Raw genomic sequence first — 26,982 nt, forward strand, 5'->3', positions numbered from 1 at the left:
GAAAGACAGATCAGAAACGAAACTGATACTGATTTTTTTCTATACCGAGGATTACCGGCCTGACAACAGGGAATATTCATGAGCATGTGAATCCATGCCAGACCCCATGCTGGAGAAGAAAATGTATCAGCAAGGGAGGCGTGGGAAAGATGCCTACCCTCTACCCTTTTTAAGCAGTGTTGTTTGCACAAGATTTTTTGTAATGAAATAAAATACTTTTTTGAGAAAGCGGCTTGGTCGTGTGTGCAGGGATTATTGTGTTACATGTTGTTGTTGGGGGTTTTGTGAAGTGCTACAACCTTCCTTAACACATGTGTGTCATATATATATATATATATATATATATATATATATATATATATATATGATACATTACTCACCATAATCGTATTTCTGATGCTTGTATTTGCTTAGATTCACATGCTGTGCATAGGCCGACATCTAGTGGAAGCTGCGGAGTATTACAGTTTGTTTTTCGAAACTCGAAAAAGGACATCGACACAGGGCGTGCCAGTAATACTATCCCTAGTGTGACGTCCACTGTACCCATGATCCCTCACGCGTCTAGGACCCTCAGATTGTATTTTTTTCTGACATGAGGTAGCATGAGGAATAGCATGAGTATAGATAATCCAAGCAGATAGATAGAAAGGTAAGACAACAAACATCCATGCGCCTTCTCTCAGAGGGGAGGAAGGGTGGGTCGCATGTGAATCTAAGCAGATACAAGCGTCAGAAATACGATTACGGTGAGTAATGTATCCCTTCTGAGGCTTGTGGAACCTGCTTAGATCACATGCTGTGCATAGATTAGCAAGCAGTACCTGAAGGAGGTGGGATGTGAGAAGGGTCATGAGCAAATAAATGTCTTAGAACCGCTTGTCCCACTTGTGTATCTGTCTTGGAATGAGTGTCAATGCAGTAGTGCTGAGTAAAAGTGTGAATAGAGCTCCAAGTAGCTGCTTTGCAAATGGTGTCAAGGGGTACATTTGCAATGAAAGCCAGAGTGGCCCCAATGCATCTTGTAGAGTGGGCCCTAGGCGTGAAAGGCAGAGTTTTTTCAGAAAGGGAGTAACACAGCTGGATACAGTTAATAATCCACTTAGAGATGGCACCTTTAGAGACGCAATCCCCCTCTCTGCCTGTAGCTACGGAGACAATCAGCTGATCTGTTTTCCTTAGCGGTCTGGTCTTGTTTACATAGTAGAGGACCGCCCTACGCACATCTAGTGTGTGTAGTTTCACCTCAGCCGAGCTTTGTGGGTCTTGGAAGAAAGCCGGAAGCTCGATGGATTGGTTCATGTGGAATTTTTAAATAAACTTAAGGTGGAAACCTAGGGTGTGTGCGTAAAACCAGTTTATCTTTATGGGCAGTAAAGAAGGGATCTTGAACTGACAGAGCCTGAATTTCGCGGACTCTTCTTATAGATGTAATTGCTACTAAGAAGGCCGTTTTGTAAGTCAGGAGTTTGAGACTGCTTTTGTGCATGGGCTCGAATGTGGGGCCCATGAGCTTAGAGAGCAGCACGTTAAGGTCCCATCCTGGTGGTGGGTTTGAAATAAAAGGGTGAAGTCTATTTACTACTTCCATGAAGGCTTCAACTACTGGTACTTTCCACCACGACACCTTGTTATGGGAAGTGGTGTATGCCGACAGGGCTGTCAGGTGTACCTTCAGTGAGTTAAAAACCAGTCCTGCGTCCAGCAGGTGGAGCATGTATGCAATCAACTGGGTTGATTTGTTTATTCTGGCACCAGATAACGAATCTCTTCCATTTGTCAAAGTAGCAGTGCCTTGTGTTAGGTTTTCTAGATTCCTTTAGGATGTCCATACACCTCTGTGGTAAATTGAGATGTCCGAACTCTATGACCTCAGGAGCATATGCTGCCAGGTTCATTGAGTTGGGTTGAGGATGCACTGTTTGACCTTGGTGCTGGGACAGAAGGTTGTACCAGACCGGAAGTTTGATGGGTTCGCACACCGACAATCTGCGTAAGTGTGGGAACCACGGTTGTCTTGCCCACACGGGAGCAACTAGGATTAGCGTCATTGATTCTCTGTTCATCTTGTTGACCACCTTCCTGATTAGAGGAGTTGGTGGAAAAGCGTACACAAACATCCCTAACCAGTTCATCCACAGGGCGTTCCCCTGGGAGTCCGGTTGGGGGAACCTTGATGCGAATCCTGGGCATTGTCTGTTTTCGCTTGTGGGGAATAGGTCTATAGAGGGGAAACCCCACTGATAGAAGATATCTTCTACTACTTCTCGGTGTAGACACCATTCGTCTTCCTCTGGGAGGGGGTCTCTGCTCAGAGCATCCGCTAGGGATTTGAGATCCCCTGGAACATGTTGCGATGACAGGAAGATGTTCCGTCTGAGTGCCCATATCCAGATTTTCTGGGCAAGCTTGGACAGATTTGGTGAACGAGTCCCTCCTTGCTTATTCAGGTAGAACATGGCTGTTGTGCTGTCCGTCCGGATTTGCACTGACAGGTTTAGTAGGTGGGGCTCGAACGCTTGAAGCGCTCTGAATACTGCCAGAAGCTCTAGCAGGTTGATGTGGTTCTTGGCCACTGAGGGAGACCAGAGACCCTGAGCTGTGTGGTGGAGATGGTGAGCTCCCCACCCCATCAGACATGCATCGGTAGTGACTACTGCCTGTACTTCGGGATCGTAAAAGGGTTTTCCCTGTGCAAGATTCTCTCTTGTCCATCAGTGAAGGCTTTGTACTTGTGTTGGCGAAACGACCACTAGATCGTCCCACTGACCACTTGCCTGAGACCACTGTTTCGTCAACCATTCTTGCATGGGACGCATGCGCAGGCGCGCGTGGGGGACCAGGTAAATACATGACGCCATCATGCCCAGCAAACGCATTGCTTTGCGTACCGTTAACTGGTGACCGGACTGATATTGCGGAATTTGCAGCAGTATATTCCGAATTCTTTCCTCAGAAGGAAAGGTCAACCCCTCTTGAGTGTCTAGGATAGCTCCTAGGAACTGTTTGGATGTGCTTGGCACGAGACTTGACTTTTTCTCATTTATTGAGAAACCCAATTCGAAAAGGAGGTCGATTGTCCTTTGAATGTTTGCTCTGAAAATTACTGGGGTCTCCCCCGTGATGAGCCAGTCGTCCAGGTAAGGGTACACCGGGATTGCCTCCCTGCGTAGGTGTGCTGCTGCCACCGCCATAACCTTGGTGAATACCCTTGGAGCCAAAGCTATCCCAAAGGGCAGTACCTTGAACTGGTAGTGCCGACTGTCCACCTTGAAGGGCAAGTACTTTCTGTGCGCTGGGAACATGGAAATATGAAAATAGGCATCTTTCATGTCCAATGTTGCCATGTAATCCCCTTATTTAGGAGGGGGATTACCTCCTGGAGAGCAGTCATGTGAAACTTTTGAGGCTTGACATAATTGTTTGCAGGCCGTAAATCCAATACTGGGAGCATTGTCAGATCTTTTTTTGGCACAAGGAAGTAAGTTGAATAAATACCCTTGTTTACCTGATGTCCCGGGACGAGTTCTATCGCGTCCTTTGCTAGCAGATTGACGATCTCCTCGAGGAGGATCTTCTGGTCATCCAAAGAATTTATTCTTTGTCGTGGAGGATGGTTTCAGGGACGCTCTAACAGTTCTATGCAGTACCCTGCGGATACTGTGGACAGCACCCATCTGTCTGATGTGATCCCTTCCCAAGCTTGGGTGAAGTTGGAAATGCGTCCCCTACTGGGGGTGCATGAGAAGGGACCCTGAACTGAGCGTCACTGTTTTGGTGGAGGCGTGCCACCTCCTCTACTGGGGCTGCCTCTACCTTTCCCACGTCCTCTCTTACTACCCCTGCCGTAACCCTGGGTAGACTGTTGGTTATTATTGCTCCACGGTGTCCCCTACCCCTGGGAATAGTTCGATCCTCTCTGGGAATTTTTGCCGCGTGGGCGATGAAAATTGCCATTCTATCTCTGATTAGGGGGTTTATTGGTTAGTTGGCCTAGGGATTTGAGTGTTTCATACTCGTCCTGGGCATTTTTCAGCGCGTCCACGACCGCCTTACCAAACAACAGATCCGGCTCTACCGGTTTATCTAACAATGATGCTTGGGTTTCAGCCTTGAACCCAGACTGCCTTAACCAAGCGTGTCGCTTGATACAGTTCCTTCTGCTATCAATCTGCCGGCGTTATCTGCGGCATCAAAGGTTGCCTTTAGAATGCAACCGGACACGGCTCTTCCCTCTGCTGAAACTCGTGCCAACTGGCTCTTTAAGGGTTCTGGGGCAGAATCTATGAGTGCCGCGACTTCTTCCCATTGATGGCAGTTCTAGCTGGCCAACAGGGTGGTGGAGTTGGCAATCCTTGCCTGGTATGCGGAAGTGGAGGCAACTCTCCTGCCCAACCCATACAGTTTCTTGCTCTCCTTGTCGGAAGGAGCTTCGGACGATGACAAGGGTGTTCCAGCCCTCTTACGGTTGTTTGTAACAACTAGGGAGTCCGGCTTCAGATGCCCCCTTATATACAGTGGGTCTGATTGGGATGCCCTTAAAAGTTTCTCAATCCTGGGGTTCACTGCTCTGGTGAGGTTGGGATTTACGACTGAAGGGTCTATTCTCCTTTGATAGACTTCAGGATAGGTTGGCCTGAGCAACAGGCCTCCTTTCTCCTACTAACTCTTCGGCGAAGTGCCTCTCCTCTTGAGCACCCTGGGTGTCAATGTGGAAATGTTCAGCTGCTCGAGACAGCACTTCATTCAGGAGAGGTTGGTTGTCGACAGGGGAGTCGGTAACAGGGGTTCCTTCTCTACCGGGGAATATCTACTCTGTAGGTTTCCGGGTCGTCCACATCCTCTTCTTGGTCCTCATCATCCCCATAGTAGCCCGTACCATTTTGTTCATCCACGCCCTTTTTCGAGTTTCCAAAAACAAACTAATACTCCGCAGCTTCCACTAGATGTCGGCCTATGCACAGCATGTGAATCTAAGCAGATACAAGCATCAGAAATACGATTACGGTGAGTAATGTATCCCATATGTATATATGTATGTGTATATGTATATAGTCCGACATTCAGTGGTCACTGCAGAGTATTGCATTTTGTTTTTCGTAGTCGAAAAGGGGACGTGGACAAGGCGTGTCTGTAACACTATTCCTATAGTGACGTGCAGTGTACCCACAATCCCTCACGCGTCGAAGACCCTCTGTTTGTATTTTTTCTGCCCTGAGGGAGCCTATTAGACGTGAGTGAGTACTGAAAAGAAAGATATAGAAGAAAGTCTATGTTCCTTCCATCCGAGCAGGGAGGAAGGGTGGGCGCATGTGAATCTAAGCAGATACAACCATCAGAAATGCTTTTACGGTAAGTAATGCATTGTCTTCTGATGTTTGTTAATCTGCTTAGAATCACATGCTGTGCATAGACTAGCGAGCAGTACCCGGAGTTGGAGGTGGGTTGTGAGAAGGAACAGTAGAGAAAATATGTCTTAATACTGCTTGTCCCACCTGGGAATCAGATCTAGAGTGGGCATCTAGACAGTAGTGTTTTGTAAAGGTGTGAACAGATCTCCAGGTTGCCGCTTTGAAAATAGACTCAAGAGGGACGACTGCAATGAAAGCTATGGAAGCCCCTGTGCCTCTAGTGGAGTGTGCTCTTGGCTTGAAGGGTAGTTCTCTCTTAGCAAGAGAGAAACAGAGAGTGATGCATTGTACAATACATCTAGAAATAGTGGATTTTGAAACTGCATCTCCTTCTCTTCCTGCTGCCACCGAGATAAAGAACCGATTAGTCTTTCTCAATGGTCTAGTTCTTTCCATATAAAACATCACTGCTCTGCGAACATCCAGTGTATGCAGGCTCTTCTCATCCAAGTTTGAGGGATTTTGAAAGAACGTTGGTAGTTCTGTTGACTGGTTGACATGGAATTTAGAGATACATTTTGGTGCAAACCTAGGATGCGTGCGTAGAACCACCTTATCCTTGTGAACGGTAACAAAGGGGTCTAGTACAGAGAGCGCTTGTAGTTCACTTACTCTCCTAAAGCAGTCTTAAGAGTGAGGTTTTTAAGTGTTGCTTTGTGCATGGGTTCAAAGGGAGACCCCATGAGCCTGGTTAGTACCACATTTAGGTCCCATTCGGGAGCAGAGTTAGCTATGGGAGAGTGGATCCTCTTCACTCCTTCCATGAAGGCTTTAATAACTGGGACTTTCTACCAGGAGACTAAGTTGGGAAGTGGTGTATGCGGAAAGTGCAGCTAAATGGACTTTAATAGAGTTAAACACCAAGCCTGAGTCTAGTAGGTGAGTCAGGTACAGAACAATTCGTGTGGGAGAGCAGTCAACTGGGTTGATGCTCCTTCCCCTACACCAGATGACAAATCTCTTCCATTTGCTAGAATAACAGTGACGAGTGTTAGGCTTTCTAGCCTCCCTGAGAATGTCCAGTCATCTCTGCGGGAGTTGTAAATGTCCAAATTCTATCATCTCAGGAGCCAGGCTGCTAAATTCATGGTCTGAGGGCATGGATGTAGTGTCCTGCCCTTGTCATGTGACAGCATGTTGTACGGGCAGGGAAGTTTCACTGGAGGAGATAGGGACATCTTCATCAAGTGAGCGAACCAAGGTTGTCTGGCCCACATAGGGGCCACCAGTATCATGGTAACGTGTTCCTGGTGCATCTTGTGCACTATCTTGTTGAGAAGGGGAGTCGGGGGGGGGAAAAGCGTAAACAAATTTCCCTGACCATGGTATCGATAGACCGTTCCCCTTGGATTGGTTCTGGGGGTACCTGGAGGCGTAATCTTGGCATTGTGAGTTCTCCAGAGTTGCAAACAGATCTATTTCTGGGAATCTCCATTGTTTGAAGACGTCGAAGACAATGTCTTCGTCTAACCACCATTCGTACTCTGAGGGCAGAGGGAAGTTTCTGCTGAGTTTGTCTGCTAGCAGATTGCGTTCCCCTGGTACATGTTGTGACAGTAGGAACATGTTGTGTCTGAGAGCCCACTTCCAGATGTTCTGGGACAGCTTGGAGAGTCCTGGAGAGTGAGTGCCCCCTGCTTGTTGAGGTAGTACATGGCTTTGGTGCTGTCCTTGAGGACCATCACTGTCTTCCTTTGTAGGTGTGCCTGAAAGGCTTTCAGTGCCTTGAACACAGCTAGTAGTTCCAGTAGGTTTATGTGCTTGGATGCTACGCTCGGAGCACAGACTCCGTGAGCAGTCTGATGGGATAGGTGAGCCCCCCATCCTGTGAGGGATGCGTCTGTGGTTAGAGTGGCTTCCACTGCGGGGGTGGCGAATGGTTTCCCTATTACCAGGTTTTCCTTCTACCACCACCGTAGCGAGAGAACCAAGGCCTGCAAGACTGTTACGCTCACCTGGCCCCCACAGAGGCGTCGATCTGGACTGGACTGCTGCGATCTCCACCAATGTGACGCGTAGGGCCGAGATGACGGACTGGACTGGCCCACCTAGCTTCGTTTGCTTGGCCCGTAGGAATATTCTTCTGCAAGTGGAGAAAGGGAATTAACCACCCGTGGAGTTGAGCGTAAATCCCCCCCACCCCGTTGCTCTCCCCACTGATCACCTTGGATGTCCCCTCTTATAGTCTCACCTGATGATTTGAAAAGATGAGCTCTCCATCCTGCATTGAGCGCAGGGGCGCGTAGATAACCAGTTGCTTCACTGGCTCAAAGGAATTGGTGAGTTCCAGGACAATATTGACTCTGATATTCCCGGCAAGACGCCGTAAGTATGTACTCCGTAAGAGTTCAAATGCCTGACTTTCACTCTTATCCGATTCCTTGCAGGTTGCAGCTTGACCTTACTGAAGAGTTCCTCGTGGCAACCGGTAATGTTCTGGTAAGAAATTGTATTATCCATCACAGTTCGATTAAAATAATGTTCATATGTAACCTGTTGCTTTCTCTCTTATTCAGGCGCTGAGAGAAAGTATGAAGTCTTGGGGAATAATGCCTCCGGCGGTAAAATCAGGTAAGTCTTTTGTGGTGAGGAGGGTTACCCTTGTTAGTCCCTTGTTTCACCTTGCTGTCCTTTTGTTTCCCCTTAGTGGCCGGGGTTCGGCTAGGATGCAGTGGAAGCTGCGCTGACCCGTGAAGAATAATAGTACCCCTGGTCGTAAAATCAGGTAAGGCTATGGGGGGTATTCCTCTGTGTATTCCCTTGGCTCACCTTGCTGTTCTCGTCTTCTCCTTAGGTGCCGGAGTGCGGCGGAACATGCAGGAGGATGCGGTGAAATGTGAAGATGCTGTGAAGGCCGGTGAGTTCAGCGCTGCAGCAGGCGAGGCAACGCGTATAAAATAACTTCTTTCTTCCAGCTCGAAGGCGCGATGGATCGGGAATTCAGGTAAGGATCAAAGGTATTGCTCTTGTTCTAAACTTTTCTCCTTCTTTCTCCCTTTTTCTAGGAGCTCCAAACTCGAAGCGGGCGTGGCAGAAGACTGGATGCCGACTTGGAGGCACGGTGAGCGTTACGCTGCTGGATGCAGAATAACGCGAAGCGTGTGCTGCTCTTCGGGCGTGGTTTAAATAGCCTCCAAAGTAGTCCCAGGTAAGTATTCGTTCCTAGCCCCACCCGAGTAAAAAAAATGTCCCTAGGTAAAATAGTCCCTTTCAAGCTTCTTTTGACTTGGAGCTCTTGCAGCATGGTCTGCATCAGGTAAGTTTTAATCTATGAGCCTGGTGCCTATGGCGCCTGGACTGACTTTCCATATGAGCCTGCACCCAAATAGCCCCTAGCAGGGGTTGTTGGGCTTGCTTGGGGTAACTTGATGCCTGCTTCCGGGGTTGCTGGACTTGGTCTGGGTCCCCAGGGGTAGGCATCATGACAGAGACCACCACTAGATCGTCCCATTGTCCGCTGGCCTGACACCACTGGCTGTTGAGCCACTCTTGCATTGGGCGCATGGGCAGGCGCACGTAAGGTACCGAATAAATATATGACGCCATCATTCCTAGTAAGCGCATAGCTTTGCGTACCTTCACCTCTCGACCGGCCACATATTGAGGGATTTGAAACAGCATGTTTTGGACCCTCGCGTTGGAGGGGGAAGACGAGGCTGTCCTTTGTTCGAATTAAGAGCCCCTAGGAATTGTTTGATCTGGCTGGGGTTTAAGCTGGACTTCTTCTCGTTGATGGAGAAGCCCAGTTGAAACAAAAGGTCTACAGTCTTTTGGGTATTTGAGAAGCATGCTTCGTAAGAATCCCCTGTTATGAGCCAATCGTCGAGGTAAGGGTATACTGGGATGGACAACCTGCGCAGGTGGGCCGCAGCCACTGCCAGTACCTTCGTGAATACTCTCGCCGCTGATGCTATGCCGAAGGGTAGCACTCTGAACTGGTAGTATTTGCCCTCTATCATGAACCTGAGGTATTTCCTGTGCGCTGGCAACATTACAATATGAAAGTATGCATCTTTCATGTCCAGTGTTGTCATGTAATCTCCCTGTGAAAGCAGGGGAATTACCTCCAGTAGAGTCACCATACGAAACTGTTGAGGTTCAACAAATGTGTTCGCTGGGTGCAAATCTAGTACAGGGCGCATGGTTAAGTCCTTTTTGGGTACAAGGAAGTACACTGAATAAATACCTTCCGTTACCTGGGATAGAGGCACAACCTCTATAGCTCCTTTTTCTAGTAGTTGGTCCACTTCTTGAAGAAGGATGGCAAGGTGTTCTGGCGACATGCGTCGTCCCCTTGGGGGTCTGTACGTAGGGGAACTGTTGAATTCTATACAGTAGCCGCGGGCTATGGTTGATAGTACCTAGCGGTCTGATGTTATACCCTCCCATGCTGGACGAAAGGAAGTTACCCGGCCCTCGACCGGCAAAGCATGGGAGGGGACCCGAATCTTTGAGTCATTTGGTGTTGGTGGCTTGGGAACCTCTAGGGGTGGGACTCCGACCTCTTCCCTTGCCACAACGTTGTCCTCTTTGGTTATATTGTCCACTGGTGCCTTGGTTAGAGGACCAGTTACCTGCAGAGTATTGCTGCTGCTGTTATTGCTGCTGGCGTTGGCCTCGAAAAAAACATTTGTTGCCATAACCACTTTTGTTGGGAGGCCTTGAAATTTGATCTAGTGTCTTGATTGTGTCAAATTCCTTCTTTGCGGTCTCTAGTGCCTCATCCACCGCCTTACCAAAGAGGTTTGCATCTTCTATAGGTTTGTTAATAAGAGATGCTTGTGTCTCAGGTTTAAAGCCTGAATTACGTAGCCATACATGGCGTTTGAGTAGGATTCCTTGGACTAGGGAACATCCAGCCATCTCTGCAGCATCCAGAGTATTTTTTATTTTTTTTGTAAATTGGTTTTTATTGTTTTTCAAACCTAGAGAATGCAGTTTTCATTACAAAGAATACAGAATAACTCAACTGCTTTACATTTGCACATACTTAACGACTAACCACAACTTGGACCGCCCTACATCCCCACAACATGTGCCAATAGTCTGCTTTCTGGCCACAGCCCCGCCAGCAGAAAGGACTCACATCCTGATACATCCTGGCTAGTCGGAGTGGGTCGTACTGACACCTATACAAAAGCTTGATCCCGTGCAATTTGTACTGGCAGGAGATAGAGGTTTTTGAGGTCCTTCTACAAATCTTGAGCCATGTTTCTGGGGTGAGATGTCTCCCAAGGTATTTTTCCCACTTTTGTTTCAGAGCGATTGAGGGGGTTGTGTTGACTCCAACTAGTGCTGCATACATTGCACTGATGAGTCCCTTGGAGCCTATGTATGTGTCTAGAATTTTTTCAAACAGTGTGAGGTCTCTCTGTAGGGCCTCCCTCCATACCTCCCGGGTCACAACACCTTTTAGTCTTAGGTATTGGAAAACTGAGAGCCGACCTATGCCGAGAGCTTCTTCCAGCTCTTGGATAGTGATGAAGGCGTTATTCCTCCGTAATTGGCCTGCCGTTTCAAGCCCTGCCTCGTACCATGATTCGAAACTGCCTGGATCGGGAATGTCATCTCGGATGCCCGGGGCCCACAAATGCGCCAGGGGGAGGGCCATGTTGTGACTCCTTTCATTCCTTTGTTTGGTTTCCATATGGCCCATATGGTCCCGAGGATGGGGTGGTTGTTGATGCTATTTCGTAATTGGGGCCCAGGTACCCATAACCATTCCCCCACAATAAAAGGATGAAGATAGTAGTTGTCTAAGCCTATCCATTGGGGGTCTTTTTGTTGTCTGACGTGTGGGATTAGTACTCGCAGTTGTGCTGCTCTATAGTACAGCTCTATGTGTGGGAGACCCACCCCGCCCTCGTCTTTCGGGAAGTGAAGTAAGGGAGCAGGGACCCTGGGTTTTTTGTTTTGCTACAGGAAGGTATGTAGGACTTTTTTGGTGGTTATAAAGAAGTCCCTGGGGAGTTGTATGGGGAGCATCTGAAATAGGTAAAGTAACTTTGGTAGGATTACCATTTTAATGGTGTTCAGTCGGCCCATCCACGAGATGGTGAGCCTTGTCCATCGTTCAATGTCTTTTTGTATTGTGCTTAGCATCGGGGGGAAGTTGGCTTCAAACAGGTCACCCAGGTTACGAGTCACATTGATGCCCAGATATCGCAGTGTAGTGAGACTAACCTCCATCCCTAGGGGTGTAAATCGCTCAACCTCTGAGTCCCTACGCTTGTCTAGCGGGAGGAGGACCGATTTCTCTGTGTTGATTTTCAGGCCTGCCAATTGACCATATTAGCCAATTATTTCCATGACCGCAGGTATCGAGCTCAGGGGGTTCGTTGTATGCAGGAGGATATCGTCAGCATATAGGCCTAGCTTGTATTCCTGATCCCCCTACTGTAATTCCTCCCACCCTTTTATCAAGTCTAAGCTTCTGTGCCAGTGGTTCGAGAGACAACACAAACAGTATAGCAGATAATGGGCAACCTTGCCTGGTGCCTCTCTCTAATGGGAACCACCTTGAGTAGCCACTGTTCACCGCCACAGAGGTCCGGGGAGCTGAATATATTGCCTTAATGGTGCGGCGTATTTTGGGGCCAAGACCTATCCACACTAGAACTCTTTCTAGGAACTTCCAATCGACTCTGTCGAAGGCTTTTTCGGCATCAAGCGACAGGAGGGTGGGGTTGTTATTCCTCCCCTGTGCCGCGTGTATCAAGTGTAACGTCTTCCTCATCGTGTCAGCTCCCTGCCTCGCCGCCACAAAGCCGACCTGGTCCGTGTGTATTAATTTCGGCAAATGCATTTCTAATCTGGCCGCTATCACTCTTGCATATATCTTGGCATCTATGTTAAGGAGTGATATGGGGCGATATGACCCACAGTATTTGGGGTCTCTGCCTTCTTTTGGGATGTCCGTTAGAAGGGCCTGAGCAAAGGACAGGGGTGCCTGCCCTGTTTCGAAGGTGTGGTTGAATAGAGTCACCAGGAAGGGGTTAAAGAACGCAGTGAACGTCTTGTAGAAGCCCGGGGTGAAGCCATCGTCCCCGGGCACCTTTCCTGACTTGAGACGTTTAATGGCATCAGTCACCTCCTCCTCAGTGACCAGAGTGTCAAGAGCTTCCGCCTCCGGGCGTGTAAGCGCCGGGAGATCTGCCTCTTTGAGATAGGCATCTACACTCCCCGGTTGGGGAGGAGGGTCACAGGTATATAAATCTTCATAAAAGAAGGCAAATGCCTCTCGTATGCCCTCTGGGGAGGATTCTGTTGTATCCACGAGAGTGCCATCTGTCCTCTCTATCACGTCTACCCATCTTTCTGCCCTTTGCGCACAGAGCCTTGCCGCAAGAAGGGCATCGGCCTTGTCTCCTTTTTCATAGTACTTTTGTTCCAGGTATTGTAAGGTCTGGGTCACCTTGTTCATCTCAAGGGCTTTTAGCTCCTCCCGTAATGCCTTAGCTTCCGCAAGGTGTGTAGCTCTACGTTGAGGAGATGTCTGGGCTAGACTCTCTGCTTCGCCTAATTTATTTCTAACGTTAGCCTCCAGCAAGGTGCGTTCCCTCTTTTTCCTCGCCCCCTCCCTGATTAGGATCCCACGCCACGTGGCCTTTGCTGCTTCCCAGACATTCACCTTCGCGACTTCACCCGTATCATTGGTCATGAAGAATTGTTTGATTTCATTTTCCAATTCCTCCCTCAAAACCACATCCGACCACAATGTTTCGTTGCACCTCCACTTAGTGTTGCGATGGGCAAGGCCATCCCAGTCTAGTTCCGCCGTAACCATGTCATGGTCAGACAATGCAATGGGATGTATGTCTGCGGTGTGGAGTATTCTCATCAGGTCTTCCGAGAGGAACAGATAGTCTATTCTTGTGAGCGTGTCATGAGGGTTGGATCGAAAGGTAAATCCTTTGTCCATTGGATGTAAGTGACGCCAACTGTCCGAGAGGCAGTACAGGGCAAGCATCGTTTTAATTTCTGCATGTTCCTGCGACCGGGGAGGTTGGGAGACATTGTGTGCGGTTTGCCTATCCATGGCACTGTTCATCCATGTGTTGAAGTCGCCCCCAAGAATAGTATGACCTTGCGGTTTATTAAACAGCCATTCGGTCATTTTAAGAAGGAATCTTTTTTGGCCTTGATTGGGTGCATAAATTGTGGCAAGGGTCACGACTGTTCTGAATGGATCCCACTATTAACATGGCCCTACCCTCCGTGTCAGACCAGGAATTTAGGATCTTCATGTGGAGATTCTTCCGGACCAGGATCCACACCCCGGCTTTCTTGAGGACATCCGAACTCCAATATGTATGCCCCACCAGACCACTGGGGATCCCCTTCTCGCTACCCTTCTGATATTTCGTCTCTTGTAAGAACATAATAACAATGTTCGACCTCTTAAATTCCCTCGCTACCAGCGAGCGTTTAGTGGGGGAATTCAAGCCTTTTACATTGAGTGTGCATATGATGTCTAGATGAGCTTGTGATGTCTAGATGTTGCTGCCATTGCAATGTGTGAGGTAGCCCCATAAGTGCACCTGCCTCAATGTCTCTGCTCTAAGCGCCTGCCATATGCCTATTCCTACACAAGTAAGCCGGTTCCTATGTGGCCTTATGGGGCCGCTGACCATCTTTGTTGCTCAACCTTCAACAGTATTAGGTGTGCCTTTCTCTTCTTCTCATTTTCGTATTCATCCGTTCCACCTGACCTTTCCAGTCGCACTAGCCCGACCACCCACCCCCCTAAACCATACGGCGTCCGATCCGGCTGGGTTATGTTCACCCAATCGTCTTCGGACCACCAACGGGACCCGCACCTCAACCGGTCCCAACCACATAATTATAAAACATAACCATGAGCCCCCAACTCCCCCCCTGCATATGTAAACAAACTGAACTGCATTTCAACAATAGGATTTCAGTCATTTGCGCCCGATATTCGGCCCCCGGTAAAACTTTGTAAGGGCCCTCCTTCATTTTCATATCGGTTCACACCACCTCTTACGTGCTACCCTTTCTCGGGCCTCACACAGACCTCTGCTTCCTCCATCTTCTTTAGGGTCCACTTAAGCGCATCGAGTCCCATCATCTTAGTGTACCCTCATCCCAGGTTGCTTTGTGAGCACCTCTTCCGCATCAGGTGAGGTGGTGTGAGGACAACAATTCCACCCTCCCCCGTTGCTACCCAATGGGTGTCCATCTGACATTCTCCACGGTCTCTAGTTAGCCTAATGTCTGTCGTCAGGTGCACCCATGAAAAGAGAAACCGGTAAAGGAACAAAGTGGGTTCAATGTTCAGTGTCCGTGTAGGCGTTCATCCGTCTATATTTCCTGGCGCCCTGCATCTTCTTTCTCCGTGGACCGTTGATGTGCCATTCCTTTGCCTCCGGCCTGTTTCCGCTCTGTGACGGTTCCTCCACTTGGGTACCCAATAGATCAAATATGCAGCACCTAATATCCTTTTCTGAGACTAGTTTGATGGAATTACTTTCCCATTCAAAGCAGAGTGAGAAGGGATAACCCCAACGGTATCGGACCCCTTTTTCTTTCAGCATTTTGGTGAGTGGTTGGCACTTTCTCCGCATTGCTAGTGTGAGGGAGGATAGGTCTTGATATATGGAGACATTTACCGGGCCCAACGCGACTTGCAGAGGGTTTCTGGCCTTGTCCAGGACCTTGGCCTTGTCTGCGTAATAATGGAATCGGGCAAGCACCGATCGTGGGCCTCCTGGTTTCCCCCCAGCCCTGTGCACACAATCAATTTTGGGCTCATCAATTGAGTCATCATTGAAAAGCAACTTCATTATGCTATGCAATATTCTTTTCAGGTCTGACTCGGTCTCGCCCTCATTCTCCGGAATTCCGAAGATGCGTATGTTATTGCGCCGCTCCCTGTTTTCCAAGTCATCGATTTTTAGGTGAAATTCCTCTTCCCTAGCTTCGAGTCCAGCTAGTCGCACGTCCATCTGGGTCTCCAGGGTGTTCAGCGAGGTCTAGTTGTGCTCAACTTCCTCAAGCCTGTCCTCCATCTTGTCCATTCTTTGAGTTATTTTATCGATCTTGCCGCCGATGTCAGCTCTCATACTCCGCATTTCGTTGAGGATATCGGCGACGTCCGCTTTGGTGGAGGCTGCCTCGGGGCCCGGTGTTGACATAGTGGCGACTCTGGGTGCGCAGTAGCCGTGTTGCGAGGGTGAGAACTGGTATGCCGCCAGTCTCTCCTTGGCGTTCATACGTTGGGTTTGGCAGTGTTTGGGCAGGAGATCCCAGCAAGGGTACAGTCAAAGAGTGGAAATCGGGGCTTGTCCCTGGTTCCACAGCCACCCGACTGAATATGGTTCAAGGTTGGCGGGTGCCCTCTGGAAGAGGAGTCTGGGCAGTTGAGGAGGGCAGGGTGCGTGCTGCTCCTTGGTCCGTTGGGGGGCACCCGTTTAACCGTGTTGAGGTCCAGTGGAGGTAGGCCTCGTTATGGACGTTGGCTCTGAGAAGGGCACACGCCCCGCAGCACGCGGGGGCCCAGCTCTCAGTGCGGGGGCGCCTTTCCAATGAGAGGGGTTCTCCGCTGTCGGCGAGGTCTTGGGTGTAGGCCCAGGCAAGATGGCGTGGGCGAGGTCTCCTGACCAGTAGCTTTTAAATTGAGGTTCGGGCCCCGGAGGGGGCAAAAGATTGGTGGTTGTGCAGAGGAGGGCACACGCCCCATAGATGGGGGCCCAACCCCCTGTACTGTCCTCACCTCAGGCGCCAGTCCCTCGCCCCGATTTCCGTGGCTGGCTGTGGCGTCTAAGTCTCCCAGGGCACTGCGCTTGTCCTACGGAGCAGCTGGGCCGGCCGCGTTCGATATATACAGCGGCCCGCTTGTCTGGCCTTGATGCGGAGGCCCTCTTGAGGCCGTGTGCCGCCTATCGCAGAGGCCCGATTATGGTGGGCGGTTCTCGTCTGCACCCCAAACGCTAACTTCGGCCCCGGGCCCTTGATGAGGAGAGTGCCGGGGTGGATAGGGAGGACCCCTGGCCAGGCGAAGCGCCGCTGTGTGCTCTGAGGGGGGGGAGGTCACTTACCCTCTCCACAGTTTCCTTTCGCTCATGGCCCTGAGCTGCTCGGGTAGCTGCGCGGGTAGTGCGGCCACACTCTCCCGCCCCAGGTGGTCGTTCGCCCCACAGGCGAAGCGGGACAGGTGGAAGGGCTGCGGCCGCCGAGGGTTCGCAGCAGGGCCTGCGTCGTTCGCAGTCGGCTCATGGAGGGAGCCGGGTTCCTCGTTGTGGCGCGTAGTCGCGTCCCGCTTTCCCGCTGCTGCGTGTGCGGCGGAGAGGGGCCTTGCTGTCGGATGGACTTTACTCCGGGATGGGAAGTCTGTTTTTCACCCAGACTTCGCTCAGCGGGTGGGGGGCCACTTCGGGTGGCATGAGCAGCAGTTACTTCTCTACAGGGGGTCAAAAGTGGGGGCGCAAAGCGCTTTTGGGACCCGAGGGTGCGGAGCTCACACGCGTTGCTCATCGTCCATGCGCCCCCTGGTGGCCACTCCAGAGTATTTTTAATGATGCTTTGGTTAACTAAGGTCCCTTCAGTCACCGTGGCTAGAAGGCGAGTATGTAGGGGTTCCGGTACCTCCTCAATGTCCTTACGTAGTTTGCTCCATTGTGCATCGGCGTAACTTGCCAGCAAAGAGTTGTTGTTGGCAATTCCTGCGTAAAAGGCAGCTGAGGCTGTAATCCTCTTTCCTAGGGCATACCATTTTTTACCCTCTTTATCTGGTGGTGCCTCGCTAGTTGACAGCAGGACCCCTGCTCTCTTCCTGGTATTTGTCACCACTAACGAGTCTGGTACAGAGTGGCCCCTGATGTATAACGGGTCCGATGGAGAAGGACTAAATAATTTTTCTATCCTCGGGTTGACCCCTCTGATCAACGCGGGAGTGGATAGGGAAGGAATAATTTGTCTCTTTACTGAGGCGAGGAGGGGAACGTTTTGGCTGACAGGGGGTTTCTCCTTAAGGACTTTTTCTACAAAGTCGATGTCAGGAGAACTTTCCCCGGTCTCGATCTCGAAATGTGCTGCTGCCTTGCGTAGGAGTGCATTAAAGGTAGAATGATCGTCTATAGGAGATGTATTCCTAATAAGTGAGTCTTTGGGTGAGGACAGGTATATGGCTTCAGGGTCTGAAAACGCTGATGGGGACTGCCAGGGCTGTGAAGCGCCTTCTTCTAGGTCTTCTCCGAAGCCCCCATCACCCATATCCGGGTTGTCTTCAAAACCTTCCTCCTCTAGGTTTTGTTCCCTTCATTGCCTAAGAAGTCGTCATCCTCCTGAAAGTGGGGGTCCTCTCCAGTGAGGTCATATAGATCTACATCATCTTGGGGGGATCAAACAGCCTGGGGTACTTGGCCCTGGGATCCTCCTGAGGTCCCTCTCTTGATCTCTTGGGTGTTGGAAGGTTCTGAGTCTCCATAAACCTCTCCATTTTGTCCATACAGAACTGGAGTCTGTCTAGGGTTTCTTGAGGTACCCCGGAGCGGTCAGGGGAGAAAAGGGAGGGCCTTCCGTTAGAAAACATTTCAACCTATCCCATAACGTCGAAGAGAGGTTCCCTTTGCCTTCTGAAAAGCCTTCTGGTAGGCTAGGAGTCCCTCTCGACGGAGAGGGCGGTTCCTGCCTTCCTTCTGACCTTTTCGGCGTTTCCTGGGCCTTATGAGCGGTAACCGACATTTCTTTCGCCGTCCGTCTCTGGCTATCGGTGGAAATAATCCTCACCAGGCTCTCGACAACTAAACTGTGTCGAGGGTACCTCTAGCGTAGACGTTACAGGCGTCGTTTGCTCCTCGCTGACGGGCGCTCTCTGCCGGTGCGCGTCATCTGGCGGTTTAGTGATAGCACCCTTATCTGGGGTAGCCCAGTCGCTAGTCGTGTTTGCGGTTGCGAGGGGGGCTTCAGACTCTTACAGTCTGAGGAGGCCGCTGGCAGGACCTGCGTCTCCGTTGGCGCTAATGCCCTCTTCGTCTTCGACGAGGAAGAGCCGTGGGTTGTATGTTTATGGGAGTGTTTTCTGTGTGCGTCCTTGTCGCCGGGATGTTCATCCCCATAAGCAGGGCGTGAGCCGAGCTTGTCGGGGGCGGACGACGAGGAGCGTGAACGCTCCTTAGAGAGGTCTACGAATTCCAAAACGGACGTCGGGTTGTCACATTCCTCGTCACTTTCTGCGGCGGAGGCGGCAGGTGATGAATCAGACCTAGACATGGCATAGGCTGCCCACCTCTTGACCCTACGGTTTTTCAAAGTCTTCGGCTTAAGGAGCTGACAGGCCGCACAGCTGTCTTCTTTGTGGTCGAGGGGCAAGCAACGGTTACACCGTTTATGCTCGTCTTTCCAGGTAAATTTGCCTTTGCAACACAGGCAAAACCTAAAGGGTGTCCTCTCCATAGCTGAGGAACAGATTGCATGTGACAACAACCCCGAAGGAAAGGGAGGGGAAAGGGAAAGGCATTCTCAAAGAGAAACAATAAATGTCCCACGACCCCACTCTCCCTACTGTATTTGGCCGTCAAGGCCAGGCCACGTGTTCGACGAACGCCGAACAACCTCCTCAGTCGAAGGCACCGCCGTCGGAGATCTTGATCGGCAGTGAACAGCTTTGCAGCTACGACGCCAAAGGAGGGATGTAAGTAATAATATAAGTTAAGGGCGACCAAAGGTCGAATAAAGTTTTTTGCAATGTCTCTCAAGGAGCTCCGCGTATAGGCGAACAATATCTGGGCGGAAAAAAACAATCTGAGGGACCTCAACGCGTGAGGGATTGTGGGTACATTGCACGTCACTATAGGGATAGTGTTACAGACACGCCTTGTCGACGTCCCCTTTTCGACTACGAAAAACAAAATGCAATACTCTGCAGTGACCACTGGATGTCGGACTATGCACAGCATGTGATGCTAAGCAGATTAACAAACATCAGAAATATACATATATATACATATATTGTTGAGTATGTACCACCCCCCCACTCTCCCTACTTGTAGGGGCCGAGGCAAGAGCCCTTCCAAGGCCCGGGCCGAGGCCAGAGGCCTTCCTAGGCCCAAGTCTGTCGTGCAGCTCTCGACGGTTGTTTTCTTCTCCGGGCCGGTGTTGAGTGTCGAACTTCGGTGACTCGACGTTGGGATGTAGAAAACGGGGAAATATTATGATTTTTTGCAAAATTATGGCTAAGGCCAGGGAACTCCACGGGATGCTTCCGACCAGTATGGCGGAAAAAAACAATCTGAGGGTCCTAGACGCGTGAGGGATCACGGGTACAGTGGATGTCACACTAGGGATAGTATTAATGGCACGCCCTGTGTCGACGCCCATTTTCGAGTTTCGAAAAACAAACTAATACTCCGCAGCTTCCACTAGATGTCGGCCTATGCACAGCATGTGATCTAAGCAGATTCCACAAGTCTCAGAAATGATGTTATGAACTTGAACTGAACGTCTCTGTTAAAGATATGTATGGAATGTCGTTATGTTGCAATGTTATGTACCACAATCAATAATTAAAGTTTTTTTAAAAAAGAATCCATTTGTCATGGACCCACGAAATGCTGCATCTCAATGCCTAAATCATATCTATTCTGGAGGCAGCATCATACACCCGAGAGTAGAAGGAGAACTTCGGAGCCCTGGGAGGTTCTGACATCCAGACATCCCTAAGGTAATACAGCTCCCCTACCTGCTGAATTGTTAGAGGATCTCAACGGTAGCCGAGTCATCTTGCTGGATTTATCAAGAATTTGGTCACTGACAGTGATGAAATATGCCTCTAAATAATCAATGAGTCTTGATATGGCACTCAATGATAAACCATGAAAGAAGTCTGGGGAATCAACGTTCGGAGCATAGATATTAATGGATGTAACCCAGTAGCCTGTTATGTTGCCATGAGTCTACACTCTTCATCCTGCTTCACCTACTTCATTTTGAATGGTAAGGCTATTTGTATGAGGATCGCAACACCTCTTGCATCTGAGAAGTAAGAAGAAAAGAAGCAGTGTTCCCACCATTTAGACCCAACCCCTGAAGAGACCTCTCTGAGGTGGGTCTCTTGCGGCTTTGCTAGATTGGCCTTGTACTATTGTAAATACAAGATGGCATTAAAGATTTTGATGTGCTGGTTCAACCCCCTTACATTCCATGACATAATCCACAGATCCCTTCCCCCGCCCTACCCCGCCACCCCTGGAATATCCTCCCGTCATTGTTGCTGCCTTATGATAATCATTATAAAGCTATTCACCTTCCTCATACAAAAGCATCTTATTGCCCCAGCGTTGTCACTGTGTCCCAACACCCCAATCCCATAGATCACAGGATCCCCCTCAAATTGTTACCACATTTAGCAGTTCTCCCGTCCCTCCCACACTAAATCACAATTAGGCTAATGACCCAAGTCCCACCCTATCACCCCCTTCATCCCCAACTTTCAAACTATGAACAAATAACTATGATTTGAGGTGTGGAGTGCACAGGGGGGGGTCTAGCCATTCGCCACAGTGCAGAAGCACCTATGCTGAGTGTGCTCGTAATATATATCAGGAATTAACACTACACCAGAAAGTCCACGATAGTACATCTGCCATTCTCAGGACCAAGCTCTATACAAGCCTTTATCCAGCCCGGAAGTGGACCCATTTTTCTCAGTGTACGGTTTATATTTAGTCACAATCATCAAGGTTGCCTTGCTCTCTATTCTCCAAGTTTCTCCCTTTATGCACGGGTGCCTCCTTTAGCTGCTTTAAAGAATTATTTTGCTTGTGCCAGAGAATTGGAAAAATGTGTCTTGCCACCATGCATGATACTTATTTTTCTGGGAACAGTATGGAGCATTGGATCTGTCTTTTCTGCAGATCTAGCGTAATCTCTCTAAAGGACTTCGGGGCTCATCGTACAAAGGAAGTAAAATCAGGCAAATGGAGATAGTCATATCTTGATACCGAAGCTGCCACTTCACTCAAGCCCCTTACAAAACGTTGTCTCGGTCTCTGTAATTTAAGATTTTGGCAAATATTGCTCCCGGGGGAGTCTGAGGAGGGGGCCTTGGCATAGTGGTGAAAATGCCTCGTACCCAAAAAGGGCCTTCAGGGAAGTCTCGACAAATGTTTCAGTATTTTGCATCACTGTCATTTCTGCAATACTGAGGATCCTAACGTTAATGCACTTGGAGCAACCCTCCAGCTACTCCGCCTTCTACGAGATGGCCTTGAGAATGGATAACATTTCCGACATATCCCTGGTCACCGTTGCACATGTGTCTTCCACTGTAGAGATCCGTTCATCAGCTTTGTCCAGGCGGATATCGTGCTGGTTAAGTTCTCCTTGCATGTTATCCATTTTCCAGCCCCATCAAGCCCCCCCCCAACAGGATTTGGGGGTCTGGTTTCTGGCCATATACTGGCTGAGCAATGAAGGATTCAATGTTGCCAGCCAGAGCTCTTCACTCAAGCAGCCATCTTAGCGCAGGCTTTCAAGCACCCCCTACCTCCTTTCTGTTAAGTGTCAATTTTCCAATAGGTCTAAATGTCCATAAAAATATGTTTACAGAAAAACAAATAAACATGTTATGAACACAAAAAAATCATTAAATACCATCTAGCTATGCAATTCTTTGAACACTAAAATTCAAATAAAGATTGTACCTGCAAGTTCTTCCTTTGCTTTGACTTCATCAGACAATTTGTCATAAAGTAGATTTCTTTCCGTTTCCAATGTTTTCAATGATGCATTCAACTATGAAAGAAAAAAGGCAAATGTCACCGTAGGGACTACTTTACTCTAGTCACCTTTCCTAGGTGTCAAGACCCGAGCATAATGTGCAACATGAATACAATTGAAAAAATACTGTGCCAGTCTGCATATGTGGACATGCTCTTAGAGGTATGTGAGGTATCTTTCTTGAGCGAAGTTCCGAGCCCAAATTGTCAGCCCTTTTCAAAAGCTGCTTCAAAATAGCCAGCAGAAGGTTAAGGGTGGGCAGTTTGCAACCCATCGTTTACCTCACCAGGAAAGGAAGCAGTCCCTTGTTAGTCCCGGCCGACCCCCACTCATTACCATAAATACCTGGGCCCCTTCCCGTGAGGATGAAGCCAGCAGGAGGTTAAGGGTGCGGGTGTCTGCAACCCGCAGGGCGTCCACGACCTGCAGGTAGGCTGCTTTGTGCTGTGGCAGTGAAGTAACCTCAAGTGTGAGGTGTCTTTACCAACGTGACCATTTCATCTAACTTTGATCCCCGCAGACCAGCCCTCAAGCTCCAGCAGTGTCCTGGACTGGCTTTTTGTAATTTGGTCTGACGAATTCTGACAAACTCTGGATTCCATGTAAGTGCGGGCCCCCATTCTGGGAACTACTCTTTGCATTTGTTTCAACTACAGCAACATTGAAGATCTTGAAACCATATTGGGGCATTATATATATATATATATATATATATATATATTTTAAAGTTTATTCTAGTTTGCCTCGCAAGCTCGTATTCGAAGCTCCTTAGCCAGAGATAGCTCTTTTCATGTGGGACTCATGACAGCTTGCCCTTTAGAGTGCAATACTTACAAGGACTGACAGTAGCACGGTTTAGAATAAAATTATGCGGATGCCGTGTGTTTTCTTATTGCGTTAGGAGATATTTAAAACTAAGAAAACACACGGCATCCAGGACTGTGGACTGTCTCCCCTCCGTGCAGTAACCGGGACCGACCTTGCTTAGCTTCAAAGTGAGGAAGGGGCCGCCCCCTCATACCATGTTGCTCTAAGTCCAAACTGTGGGATGCGACCCTCTGGAGGGGCTACCAACAGTGAGAAAAAAATATTTTTTTTAGTCTAACGTCGACTAAGAGTAGTCCCTCTCAGGACTGAGCAGACGTTTCGCCCTGCAAGGGGGCGAACTGTACACGTTCAGAAAATGCAATAGTAGTCTTTCTTCTATGTTTATCACATTAACCCTTATCAGCAGTGAAATGTACACCTTCAACAAATTAACGCAAATTGGTCTGCAAGGTGTCATTCATCGCTATCACTATGCTGTAAAGCATTCCATCATTCTAAATGATTGGCACCTCACTTGCAGTGACCATTCTTCTAAAGTTGGCAGCACATAATTTTGCCCAGTTTTCCCTTAGTTAGACTAGCAACACATCTACTATTCCATCTCCCTGTGTGTGTTTCATCATTGTGTTGATTAATTCGTGCTGCTATTATTGAACATTTCTTTCCTAAAATGTGTGCTTGTTAAAGGTGTCAGACTGACTCACAGTTTTACTGCGGACTGTAAAATGCATAGGCAAGGTTAAGACTTGATTTTGATAGAGGTTTTGACATGCCCGTGAAATGCCTCCACCATTGGTTTTAGCCTTTTTGTTTTGGGATTATGTTTTAGTGCTATCACACGGCTTACACTTTCACAGTTCTGAAGCACATTTCAGTCAAGTGGCAAAACAGGATTTACTCCAGGCATATTCACCTGAGCGAATTGCCTGATCCTGTGTGCACTTTTTTTTTTTGGACCCTGAAACCTTTCGTTAGTTTGCAGCGCCCCAACCTTTCCGTTTACATGGGTTGGTGGGAGAATTAGAAAGGGGGGTGGTCACAATTTGTGCTACCTTTGACTGAGGCTGTGTTATGTAAAGTGGCATCATGGGGCAGTCCCCTTGCTTGCCTGTGCCTGGCACATTGGCTGGGCGAAGGGTGGTTTATTTGTTACACTCCGATTTCCTCCAAAACTGAAAAGGGAAGGATGGCAGTATTTAGTTACTCATAACTTCTGTAATTGCTCCGGGCAGCCTCGCATATCCAAATCATAGCCCACATGCGCAACTACAGAAGGGGAGCCTCCGTTTTGTTTTGTTAAAAGCGCTGACGGAGCTCGAGAGCAGCTGAGCAATGTACAGGGTGTTGGTAGCTAGCATTCGGGGTGGCATCTTTCAATGGTAGCGCAGTACTAGGAGTTGCGACCTGTGCATGTACTGGAATTATTCCTTGGTCAGGTATTGATGAAAAAGCCACTTTTTGAGAGCATTCTGAAAATGGAGCATTGTGGGGCATTCCGAGCAGATACCGGGATACAGTTTGAGGGTGGCTGCATGTCAAGAGAAGCATTGGTTTTTTTTACTGTTTTTATTTTAATAGACATACAACAAAAACAACTGGTAGCTTGCGATTATTACTCTCCGTACAATCATGACAGTATAATACCGAGCGCATCATAATAAGTAATGAAATCCGAATCAAGAAGCAAGACCAACCATGCGCGAAACAGAACATACAAAACATACAATAACCTGCTTGCATAGTCAGACATTACATATAATCCATAACGGTTGTCCTCAACTATATTGCAGGGGGGCACTCGGGTATGAAATAAAATTCAGCAGTTATATATGGTCCCAAGTTGGGATTCTACAGTGGCATTTCGCCAGAGGGGGCAAACAACACCCCCTGTGTCAGGGCATTCCAAGCAGCCACATCAACACTCACTTCTTTCATTCCTCGATATTCAGCTCCATACCAGGCAATGGTTTCAGCCACCGCCCCCATTTCAACAAATCACACCACCATGCGTCCACGCTGGGTCGCTCCTTCTCCTTCCAGACCATCGCAACCCCGTTTTTGGCGAGGATGCAAATCAAGTCTTTCATCCTGGTAAGGAGCACCAAGTGTTTTTTATGCTGTGGTAACATCCCCAAAAGGCAGGCCTCTGGAGGCCACAAATGCATCTTGGTGCCGCCTTGGGGTACCATATCTATGATTGCCGCCAGAAACTCTGAACCATGGGGCAGTTCCACAACACATGCAACATAGCCTTATCGTCTGCACATCTAGGGCATCCTTGCTGTGCTGCCCGTGGAACTGTGATATTTTGTGCAGGGTCATGTATGCCCGGTGTGTTGCATACAATTGTATTCATTTAAATCGGGCATTCCTAGAGACCCTCTTAGTGTAGTTCAAGGTCTGGGCCCATTCCGCTTCCTTGAAAGTGCTAACCAGGTTTGCCTCACATTGCAAGCTCACTTTCAGAGCAGGCTTGATCGTTTATGCAAGACCAATTCTTAGACTCTGGAGACGACATGGCCTGCCTCTGACACATTATACAAGACATCCAATATCGGGTCAGATTCAATGCTTTCAGGCCATCTACTACCAATCTCCTTCAGTAAACCCAAGTGCCGCAAGAAATGGCCCTCATGTATACCTGAGATCTGGGTGAGGGTATTAAAGTCCATGACCTTCCCTTCCTGTAACAAATAACCCTCTGTAGCCACCCCATTGGCCTACCAAATTCTCCTGACCGCCTATACTGAGTTAAGGTTCGTGCCCGACATCTCCACCAGGGGGCTGTTAGGGGAGTATTGGTCCGCAGTATCCATGAGCCTCCATGCTCTACGCCACAAGGACTTCACCAAGAGGTGAGGGACATGCAAAAGTGTACTCTCCTGTATCCACAATACCTCCTTCAAGAAGTACTGTTTGATGGAGGGTTGTAGTAAACTAGTATCCAAAGATGGCTCATCTGCTAACCAGTGCATGACAAACTGCAGCTGTCCTGCCAGATATTACAACTCAAAGTCTGACCCCCACACCAATGTAATCCCTCTGTAAGGTACTCAAAGCGTTCCTGTTTCTCCGTCCCCTTCAAATAAAATCCTTAACGACAGAATCCAGCCTACTAAAGAACATTTTAGGGATATTGAAAGGAATATTGACAAAGTGATACAACAAGCGGGAGAGCACTACCATTTTCAAAAGAGCCACTCTTCCTAGCATCGACAGTGGGAGCCTTTTCCAAAACTCCATATAATTTCTTTATATCGCCCAGGAACCTGTGTGTTGCCTCATGTTCACTCCCAGGTATCTAAAGGTGTCTGGTTCCCAAGTCAAATCTAAGTTGGGCAACTGACTCTTACTGAAGCCCCTCAGTCCAGCCAGCGGAAACAGGATTTAGTCTGGCTTATATGTTTGCCTGAATATTCAGCTAAATGGTCTATCACATCCAGGAGGTAATGCAAATGGACTTCCGGGTATGTAACAAAGGAACACATTATAAGTGTATAATGAAATTAGGTGCCTAACCCCACCAGTTACAATGCCCCCTTCCAAGTATTCTGACCTGTGGAACAACGCGAGCAGCTCGAGAGCCAAAATAAACAGCATTGGGGATAGTGGACAGGACTGTCTGGTGCATTTCCCAAACGCCCACCCATTAGAAATCTGCTTGCCCGTTCTTACCCCGACCCTTGGTTCAGTATACATCAGGCACTTCCATCTTAGGAACCCCTCCCTATTACTGAAACATAAGGCTTTAACAGCATCTATGGAGGCGACCGCGAAGTCCAAGTGCAGGTTCCTAATGCAGGTTATAATATGGTGAAGTCTCCTCAGATTCCACGCGGTGTTCCCGCCAGAAATGTACCCAGTCTGGTCCTCATGAACCAAGGTGCCTATCACTCCCTTCAGTCTGGCAGCGATGCAGGGTAGTGAGGATTTTACTGTCTTGGTTTACCATGGAGAGGGGTCTAAAGGAGCTACAGTCTAACAGTGGATTATCTGGTTTAAG

The 26,982-nt window shown here is 48.7% G+C and overlaps 1 protein-coding gene across 2 annotated transcripts in view; it reads right to left on the reverse strand.

The window, feature by feature from the left end:
- MIA2 (MIA SH3 domain ER export factor 2) overlaps positions 1-26,982 on the reverse strand; it is a 2,742,135-nt gene that overhangs the window by 1,092,912 nt on the left and 1,622,241 nt on the right. For both annotated transcript variants that reach the window (XM_069637493.1, XM_069637494.1), the window contains one exon: positions 22,076-22,166. In XM_069637493.1, the coding sequence (XP_069493594.1) occupies positions 22,076-22,166 (91 nt within the window). The remainder of the gene's footprint in view (positions 1-22,075; positions 22,167-26,982) is intronic.

Source organism: Ambystoma mexicanum, chromosome 14, assembly GCF_040938575.1.
Source record: "Ambystoma mexicanum isolate Mex_15411 chromosome 14, UKY_AmexF1_1, whole genome shotgun sequence".
Lineage (NCBI taxonomy): Eukaryota > Metazoa > Chordata > Amphibia > Caudata > Ambystomatidae > Ambystoma > Ambystoma mexicanum.